Source organism: Theobroma cacao, chromosome 3 (assembly GCF_000208745.1).
Source record: "Theobroma cacao cultivar B97-61/B2 chromosome 3, Criollo_cocoa_genome_V2, whole genome shotgun sequence".
Classification (NCBI taxonomy): Eukaryota; Viridiplantae; Streptophyta; class Magnoliopsida; order Malvales; family Malvaceae; genus Theobroma; species Theobroma cacao.
Genome location: NC_030852.1, coordinates 32,125,865 through 32,150,037, shown reverse-complemented (window position 1 = coordinate 32,150,037; position 24,173 = coordinate 32,125,865). Strand labels below are relative to the sequence as shown.

Here is a 24,173-nt window from a genome sequence, read left to right as displayed (position 1 = left end):
TATATTATCGACATCATGTATCACATACACAAACAGGAATATAAATAAATAAATTTAAATTACCACATAAAAATATATTAAAAAAAAGAAAAAAAGGAAAGAAGCCAAACGAACTCTCTTTGTTTCTTTCTCCTTTATTTTTTTATTTAACAATCATTTAGTTTGCAAAATTCTATTTTTCTGGGAATTTTATAGACATAAAACAAAGCTGAAAAGTCTCTAGTCAACAGAGCAAATGCAATAATATTCCCGTAACCTTCTTTGAATATTTTTTTTAAAATTTTTTACTAATTTTTTTAATGTTTTGACATGAAATTGTAGGAAGAAATTAATTAAAGAGGAATAGAAAAGGAAAATATAAAGAAAGCTGAACTATTTTTACTTGATATAAAATACAAAGGGAAGGGGTCATATATACACAAAACACAAAACACACTACTATCTCTCTCTCTTTCTCTTTCTTTTCTTTCTCTTTCTTCCCATTTCACCTTCCTCTTTTCACAGCCATTTATTAGATTCCTCTCAAATAGTCTTCACCTTTTGTTCTCTCCATTGGATTGTACAGATTCCAAGCTGAAATACCCATCTCTAAAATCTTCCATTTCTTCCTGATTTTTTTGGGTGGCCTTAATTTTTATTGTTTTTTTTTTAATTTATGTTTCTTGTACTGATAAACAAGACATAGAACTCTTCTGGGTTGTATTTTGCTTTGTTCTGCAAACTAAAACTAGCTTTCTGGGTTGTTGCAGAAAAAGCCTTTAATACCCAGTTGAATATGTCGTATAAAGCTTGAAGAAACCAATCAAATTTATACACAAGAAAACTTTTCAGTTTTTAGTCAAAGTTTTTGTCAATAATAAATTTTTCTTGTTTTTCTTAATTTTTTCCTCTTTGTTATTTTAAAAAATTTTCCTTTTTAATTTTATTTCTCTTCACTCGAGCAAAAGAGAAAGACATGGGCAAGCAAGGGCCTTGCTATCACTGTGGAGTTACAAGTGAGTTCTTGTTTCTCCAGTTAACTTTTTGAATATGAAGCTAAAGAAAAAGAAAAAAGGAATTTTGAGTTCTTGGATATGAGTAAACGTTCAACCTTTCTCTATAAATCAGTATTTTTGTTGTATGATCTCATATGCTTGGATAAATAATTTTATCATTGGAATTTGGAAGGGGAATAACTGTATGTTGAAAAGGAACAGATTACATGGACAAAGATAATAAATTTTAGAATATGTGCTGTTCTTTGTGTTATTCTGTTTGTATATGGATTTAGAACAACAGGTGTCCTTTTTCTCAATCCATGTAAAGCTTTGAACTTGAAGTTTGTTTTTGAATTCAATTGTTTCTTTCAACCTCATTCATTTTCTCAGTCTTATATCTCATGGGTTGGTCTTTGACTCTTGTTCAAAGTTCTAGCATATCTCACAAAAGGGAAGTCAGGTTGAATTCTATTGGATAATGGGGAATTGCAGAGTCTATGTTGTTGAATTCTGGGCAGTTTCAGATTCAACATTAAATTGGTATTGCTTTCCCATTCCCATAGATGTTTATAACCTCGGTATCAAGTCAAACCTCAGTCCTCTTTGATTCAATTGAAAGGGCTTTATTTTCTTGCAACGCCATTGTTTTTGAATCCTTCATTTGTACACTTGCCACTGAGTTTCTGCTCATTTTTCTCCTTTTGAATAAGCTCTTGTTTAAAATTCAATGCCAATGAACAAATACTCTCATGTTTGTTTGAAACGTTTTTTTGGTCTTTGTTGATAAGACTTGTCGATCTCCACTGGATTGGAATTCTATTGTGAACCACTTTTCAGGAACTGCACTTGAATTCGTTTTAAACCAATGTTTTGTTCTTTTTCAGTTCTGGAGAACATTCTATTTTATTTTGAAGTTCATTGTTTTGCCTCTTAAGCCTTGAAACAGTTCAACCTCATCAGTGTCATTTGCTTTCAAACTCTCTGAAAGACTCCTGAGTGTTAAACTCATTGCAACATTTTTCAAACATTTGAAGTGTTTATAATCTTAAAACTTAGTGTGTTTGTACCAATTACTGCAACTCAACTTATGTCAGCTTGTTTGATAAAAAAAACTTATTTTAGTGTACCATAAGTATATCAGAATTATGATATCTCTTTGTCCAAAATCAATCTATACTTACTAACAACAATGTATTGTGATAGGTACTCCTCTTTGGCGCAATGGACCTCCTGAGAAGCCAGTATTGTGCAATGCATGCGGTTCACGGTGGAGGACTAAAGGGACACTTGCGAACTATACTCCACTTCATGCTCGGGTTGAACCTGATGATTATGAGGATCATAGGGCGTCCAGAGTGAAGAGCATATCTATAAATAAGAATAAAGAAATAAAACTGCTGAAAAGAAAGCCAAATCATGATACAGCAGTAGTTGCCCCTGATTACAACCAGGGCTTCCGTAAGTTTGTGGATGAAGATACAAGTAATAGATCAAGTTCCGGATCAGCCATATCTAATTCTGAAAGCTGTGCTCAATTTGGCAGTGGAGATGCTAGTGACTTGACAGGTTGGACACAATGCCATCAGTGTTCCTCATTGCTGTTTTGACCGTACAAGAGTAAATTGCATTTTTTTTTGTCACGAAAGAAAAGAGTCCTAGTGGACCATATATTAAATTCAATGGAACATCTCAGTCCATCTTGCAAATTCATTGGAGATTCATGAGTTCCATCCTTGGTGTAATCCAAAATGATTCAGGGAAATGGTTGTATATCTGCCCAAAAATGTGATCATTATTCTCTGATGCACATGGTTTCCGAATGTTTTTCCCAATGAACAACTGAAGTGAAAAGGTTTTCATATCTTTGAGATCACTATACTGAAACTGTGGTTATAAGTGGAGAGTGGAGACAATGTTTTTGACAATGTTTTTCAGATTATACCTCTTGCTATTATATTGAATCTTCTCCTTCAGTGGTTCATCATGGCGTTTTAATCGGCATACTCAGATTTTATCTCCTTTGTCTACTTGATCTTGACTAATGCCAATGGCTTCATTCTAGCTTCATGTTTATACTTTTAAATGGTCTGAAATACTGATTTTAACTTGTCTTCTTTTTTACATTTCTGTAGGGCCTGCTCAATCAAACGTGTGGGACTCCATGGTACCTTCTAAGAAAAGAACCTGTGTAAATCGTCCAAAGCCATCTCCTGTTGAGAAGCTTACAAAAGATTTATATACTATTTTACATGAACAGTCTTCATACTTCTCTGGATCTTCAGAGGAGGATTTGCTTCTTGAGAGTGAAACACCCATGGTTTCTGTTGAGATTGGACATGGAAGCGTTCTAATTAGACATCCAAGCTCAATAGCTCGAGAAGAGGAATCGGAAGCTAGCTCACTCTCAGTTGAAAACAAACAATATTCAATGAACGAGGCTTATTCACATTCTTCAAGCTTCCCTACACATAATGATAGTGAGGGCATCAAATTTTCAGGACATGGATTTGAGAAGGCTAAGAACCCTGCTGGACAAGGGATGCAGCACGAGCAACTTAAGAGGTAAATCTTTTCACTACAATATGAAACAAGCATAGGTGTAGACCATGTGGTTCATTAACTCTGATATTTTGAAATTTTACCATGCCCACTCAAAAAGGTTAAGATAAATATATTTGTGGGAGTAGAGAAGTTACATTTCCTGCAATGATATGAGGCATGGAATTTATCTCAAAAGCTCCAAGTAGGAATGTCTTTGGCACTGCAGGATTTCAGAAAGATGTTTGAGTATCAAGTGTCATTCTGAGTGATGGGCCATAAGATAAGCTTATAGCTGCTGCGGAATGTGAGGAGAAATTGGAGATGGTGCTTTCATGTTGTTTAATAAATTTTTTCCTTTATAAATTTGGCAGGGACAAAGTTCAACATGAAAAATCATTAATCCTGGAAAGTCATAAGTCACCACTGTGTAACATAGATTTAAATGTAAGTCCTCTTCTTTCTTTTTTCTTTATTTGTTTTTCATAGGGGAAAATCTTTAGAACTAAATGTGCTATATTGTAAAAAAAATCTCAATCAAGCACTAGGAACCTGTAATTTTGTAGGGACTCTGGATGTTTAACGAATCTTTCACATAGTTGCTCTGTCTTAAGTGAAGTGTTGAGTTACCATGAACAATTCACATCATTACATGTATGTTCATTCTCCATTATGTGGTTATATTTTTGTGTGGTGCAGGATATTCTCAACTTTGAGGAGTTTGTGAAACACATAACAAATGAGGACCAGCAGCTGTTACTGAAGTATCTACCTCCACTTGACATTGTCAAACTCCCTGACAGGTATTTTTTTTACTCTTTTATCAAGGAGGGAAAATAACATCTTTCCTCTTCATGTTTTGTGCGAATGCATAGGCTGATAATAATCCTGCTTTTATTCAATATTATCTGATGCATGTATTCTGGAAATTAGATAACTGAGGAAAAGAAAAAGGGAAAAGGTTTTGAAAACCAGTAATGGTCTTTATATAACTAAAGAGATGACCTATAGTTGGAAACATGACCAGGAATCACTTATTGTTGTCCTTGCACCTGCAGCCTCAAGAGCATGTTTGATAGCCCTCAATTCAAGGAGAACTTATGTTACTTTCAGCAACTGCTTGAGGAAGGGGTCTTTAATATCTCCGTCCCAGGGGTGAAAGCTGAAGACTGTAAGACTTTGAAAAGACTTGCATTATTCAATTTGACAAAATCCCACTGGGTGGAACGCCATAATGTACTTAAGGTTTGAATTGGTTTCTTAAACCGGGATATCTTAGCATGAACTTATTGACAATTAACTTACTTTGCCTAGTAGATATCTTAGTTTATTAGCATTTCTTTAGCTGCAGAAATATAGAAGTGGTACTGGAGGGTCTGCCATTGCTAGAGGACCAAATGCCATTACATCAAATAATATGATAATTATGAAGAGATCACGTGACAGCCAAAGTCAAAATTTTCCAGGTTTGAAAATTTTCTCTGCTGATATTACTTTGTACGAAATAAATCATGTTAGACTATATTAAAGATTAGACGGCTTCATTGAATTTTAAATTGAAAATAACCCAACTCAGGTTCTATGACAAGAAAAAGTAATAAAACCAGAGTCAGAAAAATTATACAGATCAATCAATAAATAATGAAATTGGGTGGAAGCTAATAACATGAAGCCATATGAAGTAAGTTTCTCCGAAACTGAATAAATTTGACCTTTAAGTCGAGTGTTAATCATGCTATTGCTATTGTTACTAGTTACTCTGCCATTTAGCTCAAGAAAATATGTTTTTCATTTTTCAGAAGCGAGGACTTTAAAGAGCCCCAAAAGGGTGATCATGAAGACAACTTATGAAAACAAAGAGCTCATAGACAATGATGGTTCTTGCTTTAGTCCAAGAAGCCTATTCGCTTTGCCTCCTGATGGTAGCTCTCTCATGCTGGATTCTCTCCATTTTGTTGACGAAAGTTCTGACCATGATTTGCTGCTGGATGTGCCATCCAACGGCTCATTCCCCCAGGCAGAACTGCTTCATCCTACTTTAAGTTTTGGCCAACAGGCAAGCACTAGCAGTAGCTCAGCACACCCACATCTTGTCCATCCCTAGCAATGGTTGTTAATTACTAGAACTATAAAGGTCTGCTCCTTCTGCAAGATCCCATGAGTGGGGTCGACATATTTTGCATGCCAAACACCGAAGTCTGTGAATGAGGTTTGATGGTTGCTGTTTTTTCCCCTTGACCTTTTAAAACTTGGAATGCTAAGGGATGAATTTAGGGTGGGTTTTTTTGTATAGGTTGACAACAGATTGTATAATATAGCTCAAAAAATGCAGAAGAGGTGGTATTTCCAGAGTTTTGTATGCAAATGTAGTTTTTGCATAGAAACATAATTTTATATACCCCTTGGTTAATTCCCCTTTGGTTTTGCTGAGTGGGGAAAGAAAAATAGAATAAAAGGGATATGAAAATAGCTTTACTGCATGCTAAGGAATCACCATCTAGCCTTTATTGGTGCCTTTTGAAGTATACTGGATACCTGCATATATCATTTGATTGTAGGGACCTTGTTGGTAAGATCTTTGTCCTTTCAAGCAATCACCCTAGGATAAGAAAGGTGGGGGGAAGGGTCCAAAGGGATAAAGGATTGTGTCTTTGAGGTGGTCGCTTTCGAATGTGAATATGTGATGGAAAGCAGAATTTAAGTAGGCAAACCTCCGATTAGTTTTGCGTTAAGACTATTCCATTTGATGAGTAGTGTGCATGACTGGTCGTTCAAGGAAATCGATAGAAAGCCACACTAACGGTTGTTTGAACTGCCCCAACGAGTGTGCTTGAAGTTGACAACCCGGGTCATCCTTTCTTGAAGTTAACTCATGCTTCTTTAGGTTGGGGAAAAATCCCTGCATTCAAAAGCAATGGAGGCCTTTTAAAGTATTGCACTGTTGCTCATAGGTGATTGCATTGTTTACGCTGAAATGAGTCGAGGAAAGAAGAGACGTCCATGAAGTAACTGAAAATACATGACATGAAACTGAATAGCTGAATCCAAGTGGTGTACGCAAGCTTGTTGAATCATACGTTAGCAATCTTTGATATTTCTAGCTAGGCAGAAAAATTACGTAAATAAGTTATGATGAGGAGAATTAAGAACGATGTCTAATCAATGATATTGACATCACCGTTAGTGCCTGATAATGGCCATAGACTCTCAAAGTCATGTCACATTGCCAACAAGCCATCGCTACTAAGGTCCAAATCTGAGACCAGGACCGTTTCCATCCGGCAGCACAGGATGTCAACTTCCTGTTTGTTTGGTTATAAAGACACTAAAGGCCTGAATTTAAAACCCTACTCAATCTCGTTTCCTATCCTTGGAAAACAAGCTCAATTGTTCTTTGTTTATGGCTTCAAAAACAAGTTAAACAATGCACCCAAATCAGATCAAACCTGCGATCAGACCACCATTCCTTTCTTTGTGGAAGGAGGGAAGGGCATTCGACTAAAAGTATGGTTTGGAAATTTTTAAATCCTTTGACGGTAGACATGAAATCAATAAAAGAAGAATGTGCAAGGCAAAAATCAGAAAGGGTAAATTATCCATCTCTGCACATACACCAGAAACTTTACTACTACTACATGTGCCATGGCCGACCATAGGGCTATTTTGTTGGCTAAGGGCAGGTGACATTTTGCTTTGCATATCCGGAATTACCTACTAAAGTGGGTATCTATTCTTTTAAAATGACGTATGAGCTATAATGAAAAATGAGCAATAGAGTGCAACACACTATGCTTTGATGCAAATGTAAGTCCTTTAGTACTACACATCCCTTAATTGATGGGATAAAAGGAGAAAAAGAAGTACCTTTCACCTGTTTCCTTATTTGACAAATTTTAGCGCAAATCACTTTTCATCCCGGGTACTGAATTTTGATCCACAAGGCTTGACTTTAAACAACAAATAATTTCTAGATATTGCGTTAATGGTCCATTTCCATAGACCAACCAATTAAGGCATCAACAGGTGTGGAGAAGCTCACCCACAGAGAGACAGGGGATGCACACATGCGCACACACGAGCTACACAAAGAAAACAATCATAATCGAAGTTTTGCATAAAAGACTAAAATATCTTTTTACACAAACAAAAGTATTTTCATGGTGTAACATTCATTTGTATTTGTATACAAGCAAAGCCTCCATATAGTGCATGGACTTGAACTACAAAATCTAGCCTACAGTTTTAAAACTGCACATATTCCAATTTACCTGCGTTTGTAGCAGAAAAACAGCTTCATACAATCTCCTTATGGACCTTTTCCGTCCATCCATACCCAAAGGCCAAAACGCGCCCAAAAGAAGACCCGATACTCTTTCAGTTTCAGCTATCTCTTCCCTTTAGATCTCCTCTCCTGCGGCCTACCACTTGGTCAAAAAACTATATCCCTTTTCTCTCTGCAACCTCCAAAAGACTAAGACATTCGAGACTCCTATCCTCCTCACAAGCCTTTGCCAGTTCCATCAAAACATTCAAAAGCGTCATTTCCTCAAAATCCTCACTCAAACTCTCTGAATCCTCAACATCCTCACTCAGTGTCTCCGAATCCGTATCAGCCTGGACCGGCTCCCTTTCATTATCTTCGACTCTCTCATCAGCCCCCATTCTCCCATTAGCCCATGAGGGCAATGCCCTTTTTTTATCAGTTTTCCCCTTCATTTCACGCGAATTCGAACCATTCCCACCAGTGAATCTAAACTGATCGATATCCTCCACACTCTTATTATTTCTCCCCGAATTTCCTTCACCATTCTCATTTTCGCTCTCCGCATTTCCTTTTTCAGGATGAAAGTCGATATCCTCAGTCGAAAAGTCAAGCCTTGTCTCCCCATCGTTTCCTTCACTATCGTTTTTTTTACTATCCATAATTCTTTCTTCACTCTCAGTAACATCAGTCGGCATATCAAGCCTTCTTTCCCTAACACTTCCTTCACCAACTTCATTAGCTTCATAATTTTGCTGATTTTCACGCTCTAATTCTGAACTAGCTCTTGGAGACAGACTAACTGTCTTGAAGTTCCATTTCTCCAACGATTTCAAAATTTCGTCTGTGTTTCCCCCTTTTGAAGTCCCCAAACGTACACTTGGCGATTCAAAATCCAAACTTTTCAACTTTTTCGATGGAGATTCAGTTGATAATTGCCCGTTTGGGGAAAATCCTCTTCTTGAAACCCTAATTTCTTCCGATTTCCTTCCAAACGCGCCGTCTGGTTTCGAATTAGCTTCAATTCGCTGCGTCGAATCCACTTCCACTTCCGAAAACCCTAGATCCGTATCACTCCCCAAATCAACGGCCCTCCTGCTGGCCGCACTATCAGCATCAACGACCACGGTTTCTCCGTCGTGATCAAGATCATCGCCGATCATTCGAACATCGTTGCAGTTACCGACAGAGGTGGAGATGGAGGTGGCCCTGGACTCGGGAGGCGTGTGGAAGATTTCCTGGTCTTCGGGAAGGGTATTTGTGTCATTTTCCGGTTCGTCTTGCTGTGATTCCGGAGGAGTCACTATTGTGATGCCGACGGCAGCGACCAGGATGTCGAGCGGATTTTGCTGCTTCGAGTCGGAATCATCAGAATCCGACTGTCCAAAATAAGAACAGCGTCGTAAGCGGGACTCCTCAGAGGATGACACCTGGCAGAGCTCCGTTATCCAACCAAAAGGATCGTCTGGTTCCATCCGAGGTTCTTTTTTCTTTTTTCACAAACCGACCTAAATATAACTTGAACAGAAGCTTGTATTTTAGATTCCTTTTATATTACCTTTTTTTTTTAATTTTCCTCTTCTTTTTTTTTTTTAAGAATTTCTTCAATTTTTTATTTGTTGAAGATATTTCCCGCCTTTTTTTTGGTGAAGTGGGAAACTAACGGTCGGATGACGCACCTCATATTTTTGCTTCGGGAAATCAGGACCGTTGATGTAGACGACTTCCTTTTCTTTTCCAAGTATTTTTAAATATTTAAAGTGGATTAAAATTTTAAAAATAATACTTAAGCTTATAGTAATTCCTAATTTTCCTCTAAAAATTTTGTTTTCTATTTGATTTCATTACAAATCTAATTACTAATTTGTCTATGAGTTGTCCTTCTAATTAAAAAAAATTGAATCAAGTTATACACATCGTTTACCTTTTGAATTTAGATTTTGATCCATTTACTGTATGATTGGAAAAAAATGAAATTCTGTATTAAAAAAAAAAGAAATTATGTGATAAGAGTAAGTAGTATTTTTTTTAGATAAAAGACATGTTTTATTAAAAATTAAGTTATAATACTTTAGAATAATTTTAAATTATCCAAGAAAATTTAAATAAAATTTTATTTTTATTATATTCAATCAAATACATGTATTTTTTATTAAATAAATATTTATAATTAATAACTGTCTAACTATCATTAATCAAAACGTTACTTGTCATTTTACAACATAAAATGTTATTGTGCTATATGAGCATATCACACTATTAACATATTATGTTAATATTACGTTAATAAATGATATTTTGATTAACAATAGTTAGTAAATGGTTTGTTATAAAAACCTATTTAGTTCAAAATAAATATATAAAATTTTGATTGAACGTAATAATAAATAAATATTTAAATAATTCATAAAATTTTGTAAATATTATATCAAAATAAAAAGATATAAACACCTCCAACTTATTATTATTACTATTTTATTTTAGTTTTTAAATAATTTCTTTAACTACGTTTAATGTTACTTAACTCATGATGCCAAATTCAGTCAAATCAATTATATACAAGATATATGCCTTTTTTTTTTTTGAATCTAGAGACTTTGTTTGATATTAGTAATTTAAGAAAAATTTATATATCTAATATAAGAGACTGTTATATAAAATAATATTTTTAAAGGTAAACACATATCTATTTTCCAAAGTATCATATCACCTTCTAATACCTAAATTATCTAAGCCTTTGTCCAAACGGACCAAGCCTGACTAAACCTCGAAGAGTATGAGGTTTTGGGCTGGGCTTGCAACTATACTCGGCCTCAATAGCTTGAAAATTAAGTACTACTACTTTTTGTACAAATTTATTTAATAAAATAACATGTATAAATAAAATAAAATAAACAATGTATAATTTGAAAATAACTGAGCTGATTTATGCTTAAAATCTTAACTTAAAATTTTCATAAAAATAATACAATTTAACATATAATATCAGCAAATGATGTCTACTAAATGTATTTTGTCCATATATATTTTAACATCTATTAAATATGTATAAAGATAAATATTATGATAAAAATAAGAATATAAAGCATACCTTAAGAAAAATAAAAATAAAGCATCATATTTAATTAGTTTATGGTAAGTAACAAAATTAGATTAAGGAATCCCTTAAATGATGGGTAAATTAAGTATAAACAGAGTCCGGATTTCAAATTTGATGAGATAAAAATAAAAAATTCAATATTTGACAATGCAAAATTATAAAATTTTTAAAAATAAAGAATGAAATTATAAATATTTAAAACAAATTAAGAAAAAATTTATAGATTTTTGAAACTTTTGAAAGGAGGGATGAGGGCCTTTACTAGCCCCCCTCCCTCCGCCTTTGATTGACACCATTATTTGTATAAAAATAGTGAGAGAGTAATTGCAAATGAGACATTTGTTATATGGGTAAAATACAAAAATCTCTCAATGCACTTTTAAAGTATATTTTAGCTTATCTTGTTTTAAAAAGCACTTTGGTCCTTTTGATTTTTCATTATCATTAGTTAACAGTTATTTACAAATATAAAAAGTCATAATTATTCTAAAATAATTAAAAATAATAACAAGGAATATTGTAGACACTCATTTTATTTGGGTGTTTATTGAATTTTAAAAATATAAAAAAAATAAAATTAAAAAAAGGAGATAAAGATGAAAAAGTGAAGAATAAGTTCACATCAATCTTAATCCTAGATGAATTGAAAAAAATCTAGAAGAGATTAAGTTAGATTGAATCAAAACTCATTAAATCGATTCAAGAAAAAATAAAACATATTGAGTATAAATATACCCAGCACCAGTGCCACAAATGAGAAAAAAAAATCTAGTAAAAGTATTTAGCAGAAGAGCTAAAATAGTTTTTGAGTTATTGAGTTTTGATTTTTTATTTTTTTCCTAAATCTAAGAGAATCGATTTAGTTTTTAAAAAAACTATTCCAATTAAAGGAAGAAATAAGATAAAAAAAATATTATAATGAGATATATAATAATTTCAATATGACATCGTTTTGCATAAGCTAAAAAGTAGATTTATGGGCTGGATCTAATCAATTTGACCCGTGCTTGGTATCTGGCTTTGCAGAATCCATGTGGGTAGTCTTAGCTTTAGTTTGGTTTTTTTTTGGATTTTCAGCTCAATTAGGTGAGTTTTTTTTTATTTTCTTATATTGAAATTAGTGTAATTTGTATTTTTCAACATTTTGATTAAAGTGCTTTCTTAATTTAATGACTTTTGAATTTTTTTTAGGATTTTGATTTTTGTTTTTATTCTTATTTTTTCAGGCCATTTAAAAATTAAGAGTATTCATAAATTTATAGAGATTATTCAATGATGAAATTTTAAGAATGTTGTGGCTTTTAAAGAATTTTTAAGTGAGAAAATCTTTGAAAATTATAAAAATAGAAAATGGATAAAGGAAATAAAATTAAATATTAAACTAGATTTTATTCAATAAAGTTTAAAAGACACCTAATTAATTAGGTATTACTTAAATGGATGTTATGAGTGTGCTAATACATTTTCATACGTAAATAAACTCTTGAACCTAAATTGCTTGGTCTACTAAAGTCTATTTGTGAAGAACCTAATTCAAAGTCTAAGATCTTATTAGGTAAAATAAATTTTGTCAAACCGTATTCTATAAAATAATTACAACGTCATTTACATGTTCAATAGAATGTTTGCATATTTAGGAAGTTCAAGAAATTGTTAAAAGACGATATTGCCCCTAATGGTACCATTAAGTCAATTAAGCATCGAACTAGTTCAAATAAGAATTTGAAGTTGAAATTAAGAGTTTCACAGTCTAAGAATGATTTAAAATGGTGATTTGGAGTTTGATGATCAATTTGAAGTCAAACCAAAATTTTCACTATCTAGGGGTAAAATGGTCATTTGCCACTTGGAGACAAAATGAGAATTTAAGAAAAGATTTTTGGCCCCCATTTGACTAATTGGAGTATGATTTGAGGTTTAGAAGTGAAAAAAATTTTAATTTCAATATAAATTTGAGTACATGGGTAAAATGGTAATTTTGTCATTCAATGGGCAAATCGGTAATTTTGCACCCCCATAGCATTTTTTCAGCATAAGGTCTTCACCTATCATCATTTTTGACCCTTGAATAATGTGTGGTGGAGAGAGAAAGCTTAATAGTTAAGAAATGACACATGGACCAATAATAAGGTGACATGTGTCAAGTTTATATCCATTGTTTATTTAGCTTTAAAATAAACATAAAATCAGCCAATTTTGTTTCATATGGCCGGCCAAACAAAGAAAAAAAAAAGAACAAAGGGAGAAAAGAAAAACCAAAACCCTAGGTGAAGAATTTCAAGAGAAAAGTGTGGGAAATTCAAGGAAACAAGTGACAAAAGGTAAATTTTTTTTATTTTGACTTGTGATCTACCTTTCCCATGCATTTCTCCTTATTTTTCATGCTTAAATTACATGTTTTCATGATAAATTCATGGCTGGTCAAAATGGGTAAGGAGAGAGAAAGATGTTGGATTGAATTGATTTTAAGATATGTTAGTGTTTTTAGTTAGTTTAGCATATTTAGAAGCAAAACAACAAGAGAAGAATCCATTTTCCTCATGAATCTTCATGGCCAAATCTTTCTTGATGTGTGTGGGTGATGGATTGTTATTATTTTAAGAGAAATGGCTTAGAAAATGATGAATAATTGTGAGAAAATTTAATAGGAAAAATCATGGTGTTAGTGCACTATGATGGTCGAATTTTTCCATGAAGAAATGGGAGGGTTTTGATGCTAAAATTGGTGTTATTTGAATAATGTTTGGTAAATTGAGGTATTAGAAATGAAATGGAACAATTTAGAGCCAAATCAGACACAATTGTCATTTAATCGGGTAATAGGCCAAATTAGATCAGCACCGCATTTAAGTGGTAGTCGGATAAGTTGCATATCATATCATGCATATACACCGAGCCTGAATTGATTTATAATGGTCAAGCATTAATGTGGTGAATTATGTATTGTATATTGTGGATATGTGGTGAGCATATTAAACTGGTAAAAGTACAAAGATTGTGCTCGAAGATTGGGATTAGGAGTACATTGACTTCTAGAACTGTGAGTAAACTTATTATCGTCTTAATTATCTAGAGTAGTTTTATTCAATTGTGTGATTTTATAAAAAATGGATTTAAATGGTAAATTGTTATGTTTCAAGAAAAATTGTGATTTTATAAAATGATTTTATAAATTTTCTGAAAAATTGAATACTGATTTTGAAAGTAGAGTAATTAGAGACTGCCCGCTTGTGTTATAAATTGTGTTTTAAATTATATGGCTTATAGCAATATGTGAGCATGAATGACAAAGTCTGTGTTTGTATCAAAATTATATATACTATGTATTTAGCCTTGAGAGGCTAGATTTCGATAAATTGTCATGTCATGTAGAAAATGATTTTATAAATCATGTGGTAGATAAAATAATTCATAATCCCTGTAGTGGAGGTTTTGTGGATCAGCCTAAAAGAAGGGGCACAGAATCAGATATACCTTAGCTCAATTAGAGAGTCGTGTGTAGGGTTTCTCTAGAGGTAAAGATTTGAGTGCACTTCACGTGGACCATCGCGTGAGAGTGAGACTTAGCCAACGCAAAGGCATGGCTAGAATTTTGGATGTAAAGACATTCAACAGCCTTGGTGGTCTCAGTCAGATGCCTAGGCCAAGGCATCCCTGGGAATGATTTTGGCAGAAGCCAAGTTTTGTGAATTACATAAGCCAAGTTGATTATTTGAGTAAATTGATTATTGATGTTATGAAAAATATACTGAAATGGAATATCTTACTTGTCTTTATTTACTCGATTTTAGATGGTTTATATGGTATTTGTTTACTCACTGGGATTTTATAATCTCACGACTCTCAATTTCTCACATTTCAAGCTCGGGATAGCCTGTAGATAGCCGATCGCATCAAGGACTTTAGTTAGCCTTGCATCGACAAAATTGTAGGTTCACAGACTCGCACCTTATTGGTTAGTTAGAGGCCCACGTGTCACTGTAAAAATAATTTTATATTTCAGTTATCTGCTTTAAAGTACGTATGAATATATTTAACTTTTACACTACAGAAATTAAATTACGAATTTCTCTATAAATATTGTTTTGTATTTAGAAATAGAATATTTCATTGAATATTATTATTTTATTCAAATAATTATAATTTCATTTCAAATAATTATTTTAGACATCTAAATTTACTTTTAATTATGAAACATGTGTTTTTCACCCACACACAATGTTTTTGACGGGTTTCGATATTTTTGAAGAAAAATGACAAAAATGCCCATATGAGCAAAAAAATAATATTTTATTATCTTGATTTGGAAATGACTTATTATTTTTTTTGAAATGCGGGATTTAATAATTGTCGCTCACTAGGGATATGCGAAAGCTGATGCTAAGCCTTGTGGGGTTCCAATCGACATTTGGGGTAATGAGTGCCTATCGGGACGTCGCGACGGTTGTCAATGGCTCGATGAGAGTTCCGGATTGTGACAAATTTACTTTGGTGATCAATCGTATCTAAAAAAAAAAGATTGATGGCCACTCGTCTTAAGTTGAATTGTTGAGTTATAGGGCTTAGACAAATATCATAATCTAATTTAATTAAATGATAATAAAAATATTTTTTATTCAACATTTATCAACTTAAAAATTTAAAAGTCTATGAAAATGGGTTTTATATTTGGGTAAAACACTTTTATTTTTTTAAGTTTTGCTCATAATTTCACGCATCTCTATTAGTATTCGAAATAGACATTTTACTCCAAAAGAATTTTTTTTGTTAGACGCATAACTTTTGTTGCAGGGGCAGCTCAATAAGTTCAAAAGCCTAAAGCGAAATATTTAATGAGGTATTTTTTTATTGAAATTAAAAAAAATTATTAAAATTTTATTATTATAACTTTTTGAGTTGCAAAATTTGTATATATTTTAAATGGCTAATACAAAATAAAAAATCAAAATTTTTAATTCAAATAAATCAACTATTACATAAAGTAAAGATAATATAACAATATAATATAAATTCTAAGTTAAAGTAAAAAAAAATTGTAAATATTAAAATAATAGTGCCTAATTGTTGAATGCTTATTGCAAACCACAAACGAGGCTAATAGTTTTATGAAGATAATAACATAGTAGATTTCTTGTGTATTCTTTGGAAGAAAACTAAAGTTAAAGGAAGAAGGAAAAAAGAGCAAATGAGACAAGAAAAATTCAAAAGTAGGTATTATACATTGAAAAAAAAATAATTGGTTTTATATATAAGAAAAAAATTGTTAAAAATCATTAAATATGTTAATTGAAAATAACAGAAAAAAGTAAGAAAAAAATAGTTGTTAGAGATGATTAAATATATATGACCGTTAGTTGATTGGAAATAATATAGTATTATAGAAATTAGAAAGTAATAGAAAATTGAGATTTATTAAACACATAATTAAGAAAATGAGAAAATAGGTAATTTTATTATTTATTATTTTTATATATTTTTAATATAATTAATTATATTATAAATTTATAAGACCTCTTCAAATTGGGACCCTAAAGCCCTTGCTTGGGTGGCTTAACTCAAGGGGTGACCCTATTTTGTCGTTAGTTAACTGTTAGTGTTTCCATTAAGGGTAAAATACCTTAATTTTTAAGTTGTGACCATAATTTCACATGAGTCAATTAGTATCCAAAATAAACAGTTCGTCTCAAATGCGTAAACGGCATTAACAGGCAAATGTGAAATGTCTCATATACTTTTATTCTTTCTCCACTATTTTCACTATTTTCTTTTCTTGCAAAGCGGTAAACAGTGCCTCTTTACGCTAATCGCTAGAGCACCAAGTTGCGCCCTTCTAATGCAATCTTGTGCTCATTGACGTTGTGGGAATGCTAAATCTAATGGTCTCGCGATCAAATCTAGTAAGGAAGTGACAGATCTAATGTTCACGCAGGTTTGATTTGGTTGGGTAGCATCTAATCTGTTGTTCTCGTGGTCAGATTTGGTTGGGAAACGTTCACTCAAAGCTTGTCATGTTGTTTGCCGTTGTTGTTGTTTACAGTGGAGAAATTTTAGTGAGAGAAGGAAAGAGGATGCTTGGACAGAGAGGCAAATAAATTGTAAAAATTAAGAAATTGTATTTTATGTAATGATAATTTGAAAAATTAATAAAAGATAAAATTATCTAAAAAATATTACCACGTCATCAAACTAATGAAAATATTAACAATTGACAAATGATAGGACTTATGTATCTAGTAAAAAATATTCTTTTAAGATAGACCGTCCATTTCAAATTCTAATAGACTCGTATAAAGTTATAATCAAAACCTTAAAGGTTATGGTAATGATGTGGCAAAGGATAATTTTACCCTTTTTTTCATCCTTAAACCTATTAGAAGCTAAAACTCTTTCAAAATCCTGATTTTATTGTTGAAATGCACTAGATTTATTGTTGATTTTTGGCACTTCAACTCATAAATGACTTGTGAAGAGAAACTATGAACCTATGTTTGATTTTTGCTAGGTGATTCAAAGTGAAGTCGAAAGGTGGAAGAGAAAATGAAAGTTGAGTCGTTGAGTTGATTTATTTATTTATTTATATATGGGTTTAGAAACCATAAATCTATGTTTGATCTAAGTTTTGAATTTCAAAATTTGTTATGAGAACTTGACATTTTTTCTGTTGGATAAAATTTTTCAAATAGGTATTGACACACTATAGTATTTATTTTTTTGTGCAATAGACAATTTAGATATTTCATATTTACCATTGATGCTATTCAAATTGTCAATTTTGAATCCTAATGAGTTTACGTGTAATTATTAATAAAAATTAGAAAAAATGTATTTTACCCTTATATTTTACCACCTGTCATTTGGCATAACGACGCCGTTTCTACTGCGGCACTCGAAGCGTCGGGTTTTTCTTCACTCCGGCAATCATCTCGTAAAGGAGACAAATCGAAACGGTAAAGTGCACACATTTCCTTCTCCACTACGAGCTAAAAATCATCAATTTTTACGATCCAGCTTCCTATCGAAAACTTTAGACGATCTTCACCGTTGATTTCAGTCTAATGCCGCTCATTCTTCATTAGTAACCGTCGTTTTCTTTCCTCATTTCGATGCTCTTCCGCCTTCTCGTGCATGTTCTACTCCTCGAAGATTTTCGGGTGAATTTTTATTCTTGTTGAAATCTCGTCTGTTTAATTAGCTTTTGATCACTTCAAATCCATAATAGATGGTCAACATTTCTTCGATCACTTATTTTTCCGCCTTTATTTTAGCAATTTTCTGTGCATGGTAACGCAACCATTTTTCTCTTTCCCCTCTTAATTTTGAATTATTCTTCCCGTTTTGGTGGATATCGAGTTTGTGTTTCTAGTCCTGTTTGGTTTCGAAGAAAAGTTCAGCAGAAAATTCGATATATTTTAAAGAAAACTTGATTATTGTCATTAGGTGCTTTAGAGTTTACGGGAAACTACATATATGAATCGCATTATTTTTTTAATCCATTGATTCATTTTTCCTTCTTTTTTTGTTGCTATTTGATTGAAAAGGGAGTTTGATTTTTTCATCCATTTGAGATATACTATTTGCTTATCTTTTAATCCCCTCGTTTTCAATTGGCTTGTTCTTCAATATTGGGGCATAGTTTTAGGTTATTTCATGGCTTGATTTGATTGTTGATACAGTCTTTTGCTGTTGTTAGAAACTAAAGTCTCATGACCACGGGATTCGTTTTAATTGTTTTCTGTTTTTACTTTTATTCATGGTTAGAGATAGAGAATGAGGTTAATTATTGTTTAATCTTTGAGCTAATTGCAGTCTAATAATATTTTATGTTGGTTTTTAGGTTGCTTTTCGTGCAACTTGTAATATATGAGTTGAAATGGGCGTTTCCGATAATATGCTGCATAAAGAGACATTAAAAGTGGCAAGTTGTAGTCATTCTGAGGGAAGGCTGGGAAGAGTGTCAACTGAAAATGGTCACTTTGCCCCTGCACCCAAGTATAAGCAGCGTAAAGTTTCTGTTGTTCGGAATTTTCCACCAGGGTGTGGAAGGTTGGCTGCACCAATCGATAGACCAAGTGAGCAAGCGGTGAAATCCCACCCTGGTGAGAGCAGTTTGGAGAAGACTTCGGCAAGAAATTATCGTCCTCGTAGAGGAGTCACTGTTGTGAGAAACTTCCCTCCATTTTGTGGAAGAAATGCTCCACCTCTTAGCGAGGAGGAGCGCATGAAATGGCTTACCTCTCTAAAGGACAAAGGTTTCAATCTAGAGAAGTTTGTAAATGAGGAAAAGCCCTCAGAGAAGACTATATGTACTGATGTGAAACAAGTGATAGAGGATGTTCAGGATGTCAATGCTCTAGAAGGTAAAATAGAAGGTAGTGCTCCTACACTCTCTGCAGAAGAAATTCAATCTAAACCTGAAGAGCTGGCTTCTGAAAAAATGAGGAAGCTATGTGCTTATGAAGCTTCATCCAGGAATGATATGGATGAGGACAAGGAAGATATGAGAGAAAAGAGCATCAAGTCTCCTTGCGAAACTTATCCAAATGAATTTGATAGCAAGTCCAAGCAAGTTAGTGAGACAAGTGATGGATATGTTAGAGGTTTGGAGGAAAATCCAATACATGATATTGTAATCTATGCTGAGGACAAGAGTTTTGAGACAAAGCTTTCTGATTCACCTGCCTTTGAGGATCAATTGCTGGAGGAGGACTGTGGGAGTCAAGAAGTTTTATTGGATGGGTCAATTGTGCAAGGCCTCATGGCTTCATCAACTTGTCCTCTGCCACAAGGGAAAGTGACCTGCAAACGTGACCTGGGGGGTGTTTCATTTAAAAGAAAAAGAAAGAACAATTTCATATTGCTACCAAGGGCAAACCATGCTTTAGTAGCAAATAAGAATGAAGCAGAGAGCCCTGAAGAAACATGTATTAAGAAGAATTCTTCTCCCACAAGGCCTTATAAAGGTCTTGGTCAAGTGGTTATCAGGGACAAGGAAGAATCAATCCAACAGGATGGACTATACACAGATGATAATTTTGCTCTGAGATCATACAGTTATGATGTGAGTCTTCCTCCTTCTTGTCCAAGTAGTGTGTGTCATGATAATGATGCAATTACTACTCGGAACAAAGTGAGAGAGACATTACGCCTATTCCAAGCCATTTGTCGGAAGCTTTTACAGGAAGAAGAATCAAAGTTGAATGGAGAAGGAAAGACCTTTAAGAGGGTGGATATCCAAGCTGCAAAGATTCTCAAAGAGAAAGGGAAATACATTAACACAGGCAAACAGATCATTGGACCTGTACCAGGTGTTGAAGTTGGTGATGAGTTTCATTATTTTGTGGAGCTCAATATTGTTGGCCTTCATCGCCAAAGTCAGGGTGGTATAGATTACGTAAAGCAAGGTGATAGGATCATTGCTACTAGTGTTATAGCATCAGGGGGCTATGACAATGACTTGGATAACTCAGATATCTTGACTTACATGGGTCAGGGAGGGAATGTTATGCAGAAAGGTAAGCAACCGGAAGACCAGAAACTTGAAAGAGGAAACCTTGCTTTGGCAAATAGCATATTTGTTAAGAATCCAGTGAGGGTTATTCGCGGTGAGACAAGGTCTTCTGATTTGTTAGAAGGTAGGGGTAAAACATATGTTTATGATGGCCTCTATTTGGTGGAGGAGTGTAAGCAAGAATCAGGACCACATGGTAAGCTTGTCTACAAATTTAAGCTGGTCAGAATTCCTGGTCAACCAGAGCTTGCTTGGAAAGTTGTAAAAAAATCTAATAAATCTAAAGTGTGGGAAGGGCTGTGTGCACATGATATCTCACAAGGGAAGGAGGTAATCCCCATTTGTGCTATAAACACCATAGATAGTGAAAAACCTCCACCATTTGTGTATGTACCTCACATGATCTATCCTGACTGGTGCCACCCTATTCCTCCCAAAGGTTGTGATTGTATTGATGGATGTTCAGAATCTGGGAAATGTTCCTGTGCAATGAAGAATGGAGGAGAGATCCCATATAACCATAATGGGGCCATTGTTGAAGCAAAGCGCCTTGTCTATGAATGTGGTCCTACTTGCAAGTGTCCTGCTTCTTGCTATAATAGAGTGAGCCAGCGTGGCATAAAATTTCAGCTTGAAATCTTTAAAACAGAATCGAGAGGCTGGGGTGTTAGATCCCTAAATTCTATCCCTTCCGGAAGTTTCATCTGTGAGTATGCTGGAGAGCTCCTCGAAGATAGAGAAGCTGAAGAAAGAACAGGGAATGATGAGTATCTGTTTGATATTGGAAACAACTACAGTGAAAGTTCTCTGTGGGATGGTCTTTCAACCCTAATGCCTGATGTGCATTCAAGTGTTTGCCAAGTTGTGCAAGACAGTGGTTTTACCATCGATGCAGCACAGCATGGCAATGTAGGGAGATTCATAAACCATAGTTGTTCACCTAATTTGTATGCACAAAATGTCCTTTATGATCACGATGACAGGAGAATCCCACATATAATGCTCTTTGCTGCTGAAAATATTCCTCCCTTGCAGGAGTTGACATACCATTACAATTATATGATAGATCAGGTTCGTGATGAGAATGGTAACATAAAGAAGAAATTTTGCTATTGTGGTTCTTCAGAGTGCACTGGTAGGCTGTATTGAAGCATGACACCAAAAACTCTTTTGGATTCCTGAAGAAGCACTGACTTTTTGCACTGTAAGTGTTTTTCCCCTCACATATCCTTAACCTTTATTAGGTAGTAATGCACATAGACATAGTTATGCATATATAAATATGCAAAGGCTATGTATTTGTGTATATGAATTTAATTTTGTTTTTGGTTTTCATTTATTACTCCTGATCTTTTTCTCTAAACATATATGTGCTTATGGATGCTCACATTGTATGTTTACAAACTGATCAATATACAAATCACAGATGTTCAAATCCATGGCAAATCCTAGTTGCTTGTGGGAATTACACTCATATGACTTGTGTGGATTCAAAACTTTAATATGCACAGACTATTTTTGCCTGTGTCATTTGTGGATTTGGTTTGGGACAATTTAGTGCACATTTCTACTCACTTTTGATCCCACATGTAAAGGTCATAATCTGGCAGTCATTTCTGCATATGATGCTGCTATAATATCTGTGCTCATTTTAGCAGCTGCTAATGCGATGGGGAAAATTTCTTGTTCTGGGTTGTGCTATGGAAAGGGAAAGAGCACCAACTTTAGAGATTTAACCCCTCTAAAGTATCAAGTCTAACATTATATTTGTCTCGTCTATGATGCGAAGTTTCTTCCCAATTCTAAATCATACACAAATTTGTACATAGTGTATAAATATAAAAAATCATAATACTATAAATAGATGCCGTTGAAATTTCCTATGGTTAATGCAGAAAGAAACAATATCCGCCATGCAAAAAATGGTGGTTTGTAATGAAGTTCTGCTAAGGTTGCTGCTTAAATTTTTGCAGGCATTACAATATCCAGATGCTGCACTATCGTATGCTTCATTCATGTTCAAATTTCATGCTTGCCAAGACTAGCTGCCCGCCGCAGAATGTTTATGATGCCCTCCTTGTTTGCTTGTATCAATGTATTGGAGACCTCTTTATGGTTATATTCTTCACAGCTGTTCCTAGAATATAATTTTTGGGCAAAAATGTACTTCTAAGACGCATGTGAGGAAGCTAATTGCAGAGTTAATGTTACAGACTTGCATGTGCGGTGTAATCATTTTGACAAACTACTCTACTTTACAGGGAAAATATAGAAAAATAGTCAAATATAGAAATTTCCCCACCAACTGGAATGTTATCTTTTTTTGTATATATGCTAGGGAATTTGACCTTCGCATTGGAGGGCTAGTAACTATTAAGTTAACTTTGGAGTAAAATTTGTAATCAATCAAAATTCAAAATGTTATTTGTAGAGGGTTTCTTTGGTAAGGGGAGAGTACGTTTTGAATAAGTAAAATGAAATTCACTAGAGGTGGCAGAAAAGAAGATTGGAACAGTTTTTGAAATTTAAGTGTTTTGGGTGATGGAACGCAATAGATAGAAAGAATTGAGTAAAGGGGATATTGGAAAGAGTTTAGAGAAAGTTTTGAGAGTAATCATTGATATTTTTCTGATTTTTTGTTTAATTGTTAAAATCTCATATTTATATTAAACAGTAGTGTTTTCTTAGAAGAAAATAGAGTAATTTTAAAAGAACATGTTTTGTATGGAAGAATGTGCTTGTTATGGAAAAAGCATGTCCACTATGTGAAGGATGACCTATGAGAAGAGCACTGTAAATAACGGTTTATCGATCATTAACATTATAAAAAGAGCACGTAATTGGATAATATTTTTAAGAAAACAAGTTTTGCATGGAAAAACGATTTTGTTATGGGAAGAGTATATTCACTATGGGAAGAATAGTTTATAAGAAGAGCACGTTAAAGGACAACTTATTTGATGATATGGAAAGAATACGTAATTGGATAATGGACATAAGTTTGGAGTAGTAAAGTAGTGATACTAAACAATGTGACACTTATACATTAAGAAAGAAGGAAAAGATAAAGCATGGTTAAGAAAACGTCTTCTTAACAACTTCAATTTCTAAGCCACTAGATCAAACTTTTTAAAATATTTAAGTATGAAAATAACTTGTGAACTTGTCACTTGTTTTGAATTAATTTTATTTTTTCATGTGACACAATTATTCTATATTTGTTCTCGTTTTGTAAAATAATACTTAAAAAAATAATTAATTAAAATTAGACATCTATAGTATGCTTTTTTTTTATTTTTAATTTTAATTATCCAAACAAATTATGGATTGTTATTTTTAATTATCAAAACAAATTAAGGGTATTTGTAATAATTTCTAAACTTGGGCACGGGAAAGTTTGGGCAACAGACTACAATAGAAATTTGGGTCGTGTCAATTAGAAGTAGGAAATTCCTGATATAGTTTTAAAATAGAAATTTGGATCGGTTCGAATTAGGCAAAACATGAATTTTATGTCACAATTGGACATTCAATTCAGATTGTTTCGAACTAAGTTTGAAATTAGACAAAAACATGGATGCCACGTCTCGAGTGCACAAAGAATGGGCTTATAAAGAATTAAGGTTGGATCCTTATGTTAAATGAAAACTTAAAATCGTAGAAGCTGTTTTTTAAGACGCCGCCCATTTAAATGGGCTTTAATTTTTCGGTCCATGAAATTGGGCTAGACAAGGGAAAAAAAGCAAAAAAAAAAGAAAAAAAACCGTCTCCCAAAGAAAACGATTTAAC

The 24,173-nt window shown here is 33.5% G+C and overlaps 3 protein-coding genes and 1 long non-coding RNA gene across 8 annotated transcripts; 3 read left to right on the top strand and 1 right to left on the bottom strand.

Moving 5' to 3' along the window:
- On the top strand, nt 443-5,995 carry LOC18606174 (GATA transcription factor 26). Its single transcript, XM_007039636.2, has 8 exons — nt 443-995; nt 2,181-2,543; nt 3,110-3,539; nt 3,890-3,962; nt 4,215-4,318; nt 4,574-4,760; nt 4,867-4,981; nt 5,315-5,995. The coding sequence occupies exons 1-8, from the start codon at nt 956-958 to the stop codon at nt 5,617-5,619; spliced, it is 1,617 nt and encodes a 538-aa protein (XP_007039698.1). The 5' UTR covers nt 443-955; the 3' UTR covers nt 5,620-5,995.
- On the bottom strand, nt 6,224-9,514 carry LOC18606172. Of its 2 annotated transcripts, XM_018117902.1 has the most exons (3): nt 7,784-9,514; nt 7,380-7,594; nt 6,224-6,414 (listed from the first exon to the last, which is right to left on the bottom strand). In XM_018117902.1, exon 1 carries the CDS (start codon nt 9,249-9,251, stop codon nt 7,953-7,955), a length of 1,299 nt encoding a protein of 432 aa, XP_017973391.1. In that variant the 5' UTR covers nt 9,252-9,514; the 3' UTR covers nt 6,224-6,414; nt 7,380-7,594; nt 7,784-7,952. The 2 variants fall into 2 exon arrangements, with proteins under 2 accessions (XP_017973391.1, XP_007039696.2); XM_007039634.2 differs by lacking the exon at nt 6,224-6,414 and having other exon boundaries at nt 7,377-7,594.
- On the top strand, nt 13,159-14,674 carry LOC108661204. Its single transcript, XR_001926944.1, has 2 exons — nt 13,159-13,197; nt 14,301-14,674. It is a non-coding gene; the product is annotated as an uncharacterized LOC108661204 (long non-coding RNA).
- On the top strand, nt 17,759-22,689 carry LOC18606171 (histone-lysine N-methyltransferase, H3 lysine-9 specific SUVH6). Of its 4 annotated transcripts, XM_018118243.1 has the most exons (4): nt 17,760-18,027; nt 18,711-21,293; nt 21,420-21,588; nt 22,358-22,689. In XM_018118243.1, the coding sequence occupies exons 2-3, from the start codon at nt 18,747-18,749 to the stop codon at nt 21,531-21,533; spliced, it is 2,661 nt and encodes an 886-aa protein (XP_017973732.1). In that variant the 5' UTR covers nt 17,760-18,027; nt 18,711-18,746; the 3' UTR covers nt 21,534-21,588; nt 22,358-22,689. The 4 variants fall into 4 exon arrangements, with proteins under 4 accessions (XP_017973730.1, XP_017973732.1, XP_007039695.2 ...); XM_018118241.1 differs by having other exon boundaries at nt 17,759-17,823; nt 18,711-21,588; XM_007039633.2 differs by having other exon boundaries at nt 18,711-21,588.

What these genes read in the sequence shown, in the direction of transcription:
- LOC18606174 (XM_007039636.2), top strand. Translation starts at nt 956, where the DNA reads ATGGGCAAGCAAGGGCCTTGCTATCACTGTGGAGTTACAA. An exon ending in TGTGTAACATAGATTTAAAT is followed by an intron (nt 3,963 to 4,214) that starts GTAAGTCCTCTT and finishes TGTGTGGTGCAG; the next exon opens with GATATTCTCAACTTTGAGGA. An exon ending in CCAAAGTCAAAATTTTCCAG is followed by an intron (nt 4,982 to 5,314) that starts GTTTGAAAATTT and finishes TTCATTTTTCAG; the next exon opens with AAGCGAGGACTTTAAAGAGC.
- LOC18606172 (XM_018117902.1), bottom strand. Translation starts at nt 9,251, where the DNA reads ATGGAACCAGACGATCCTTTTGGTTGGATAACGGAGCTCTGCCAGGTG.
- LOC18606171 (XM_018118241.1), top strand. Translation starts at nt 18,747, where the DNA reads ATGGGCGTTTCCGATAATATGCTGCATAAAGAGACATTAAAAGTGGCA.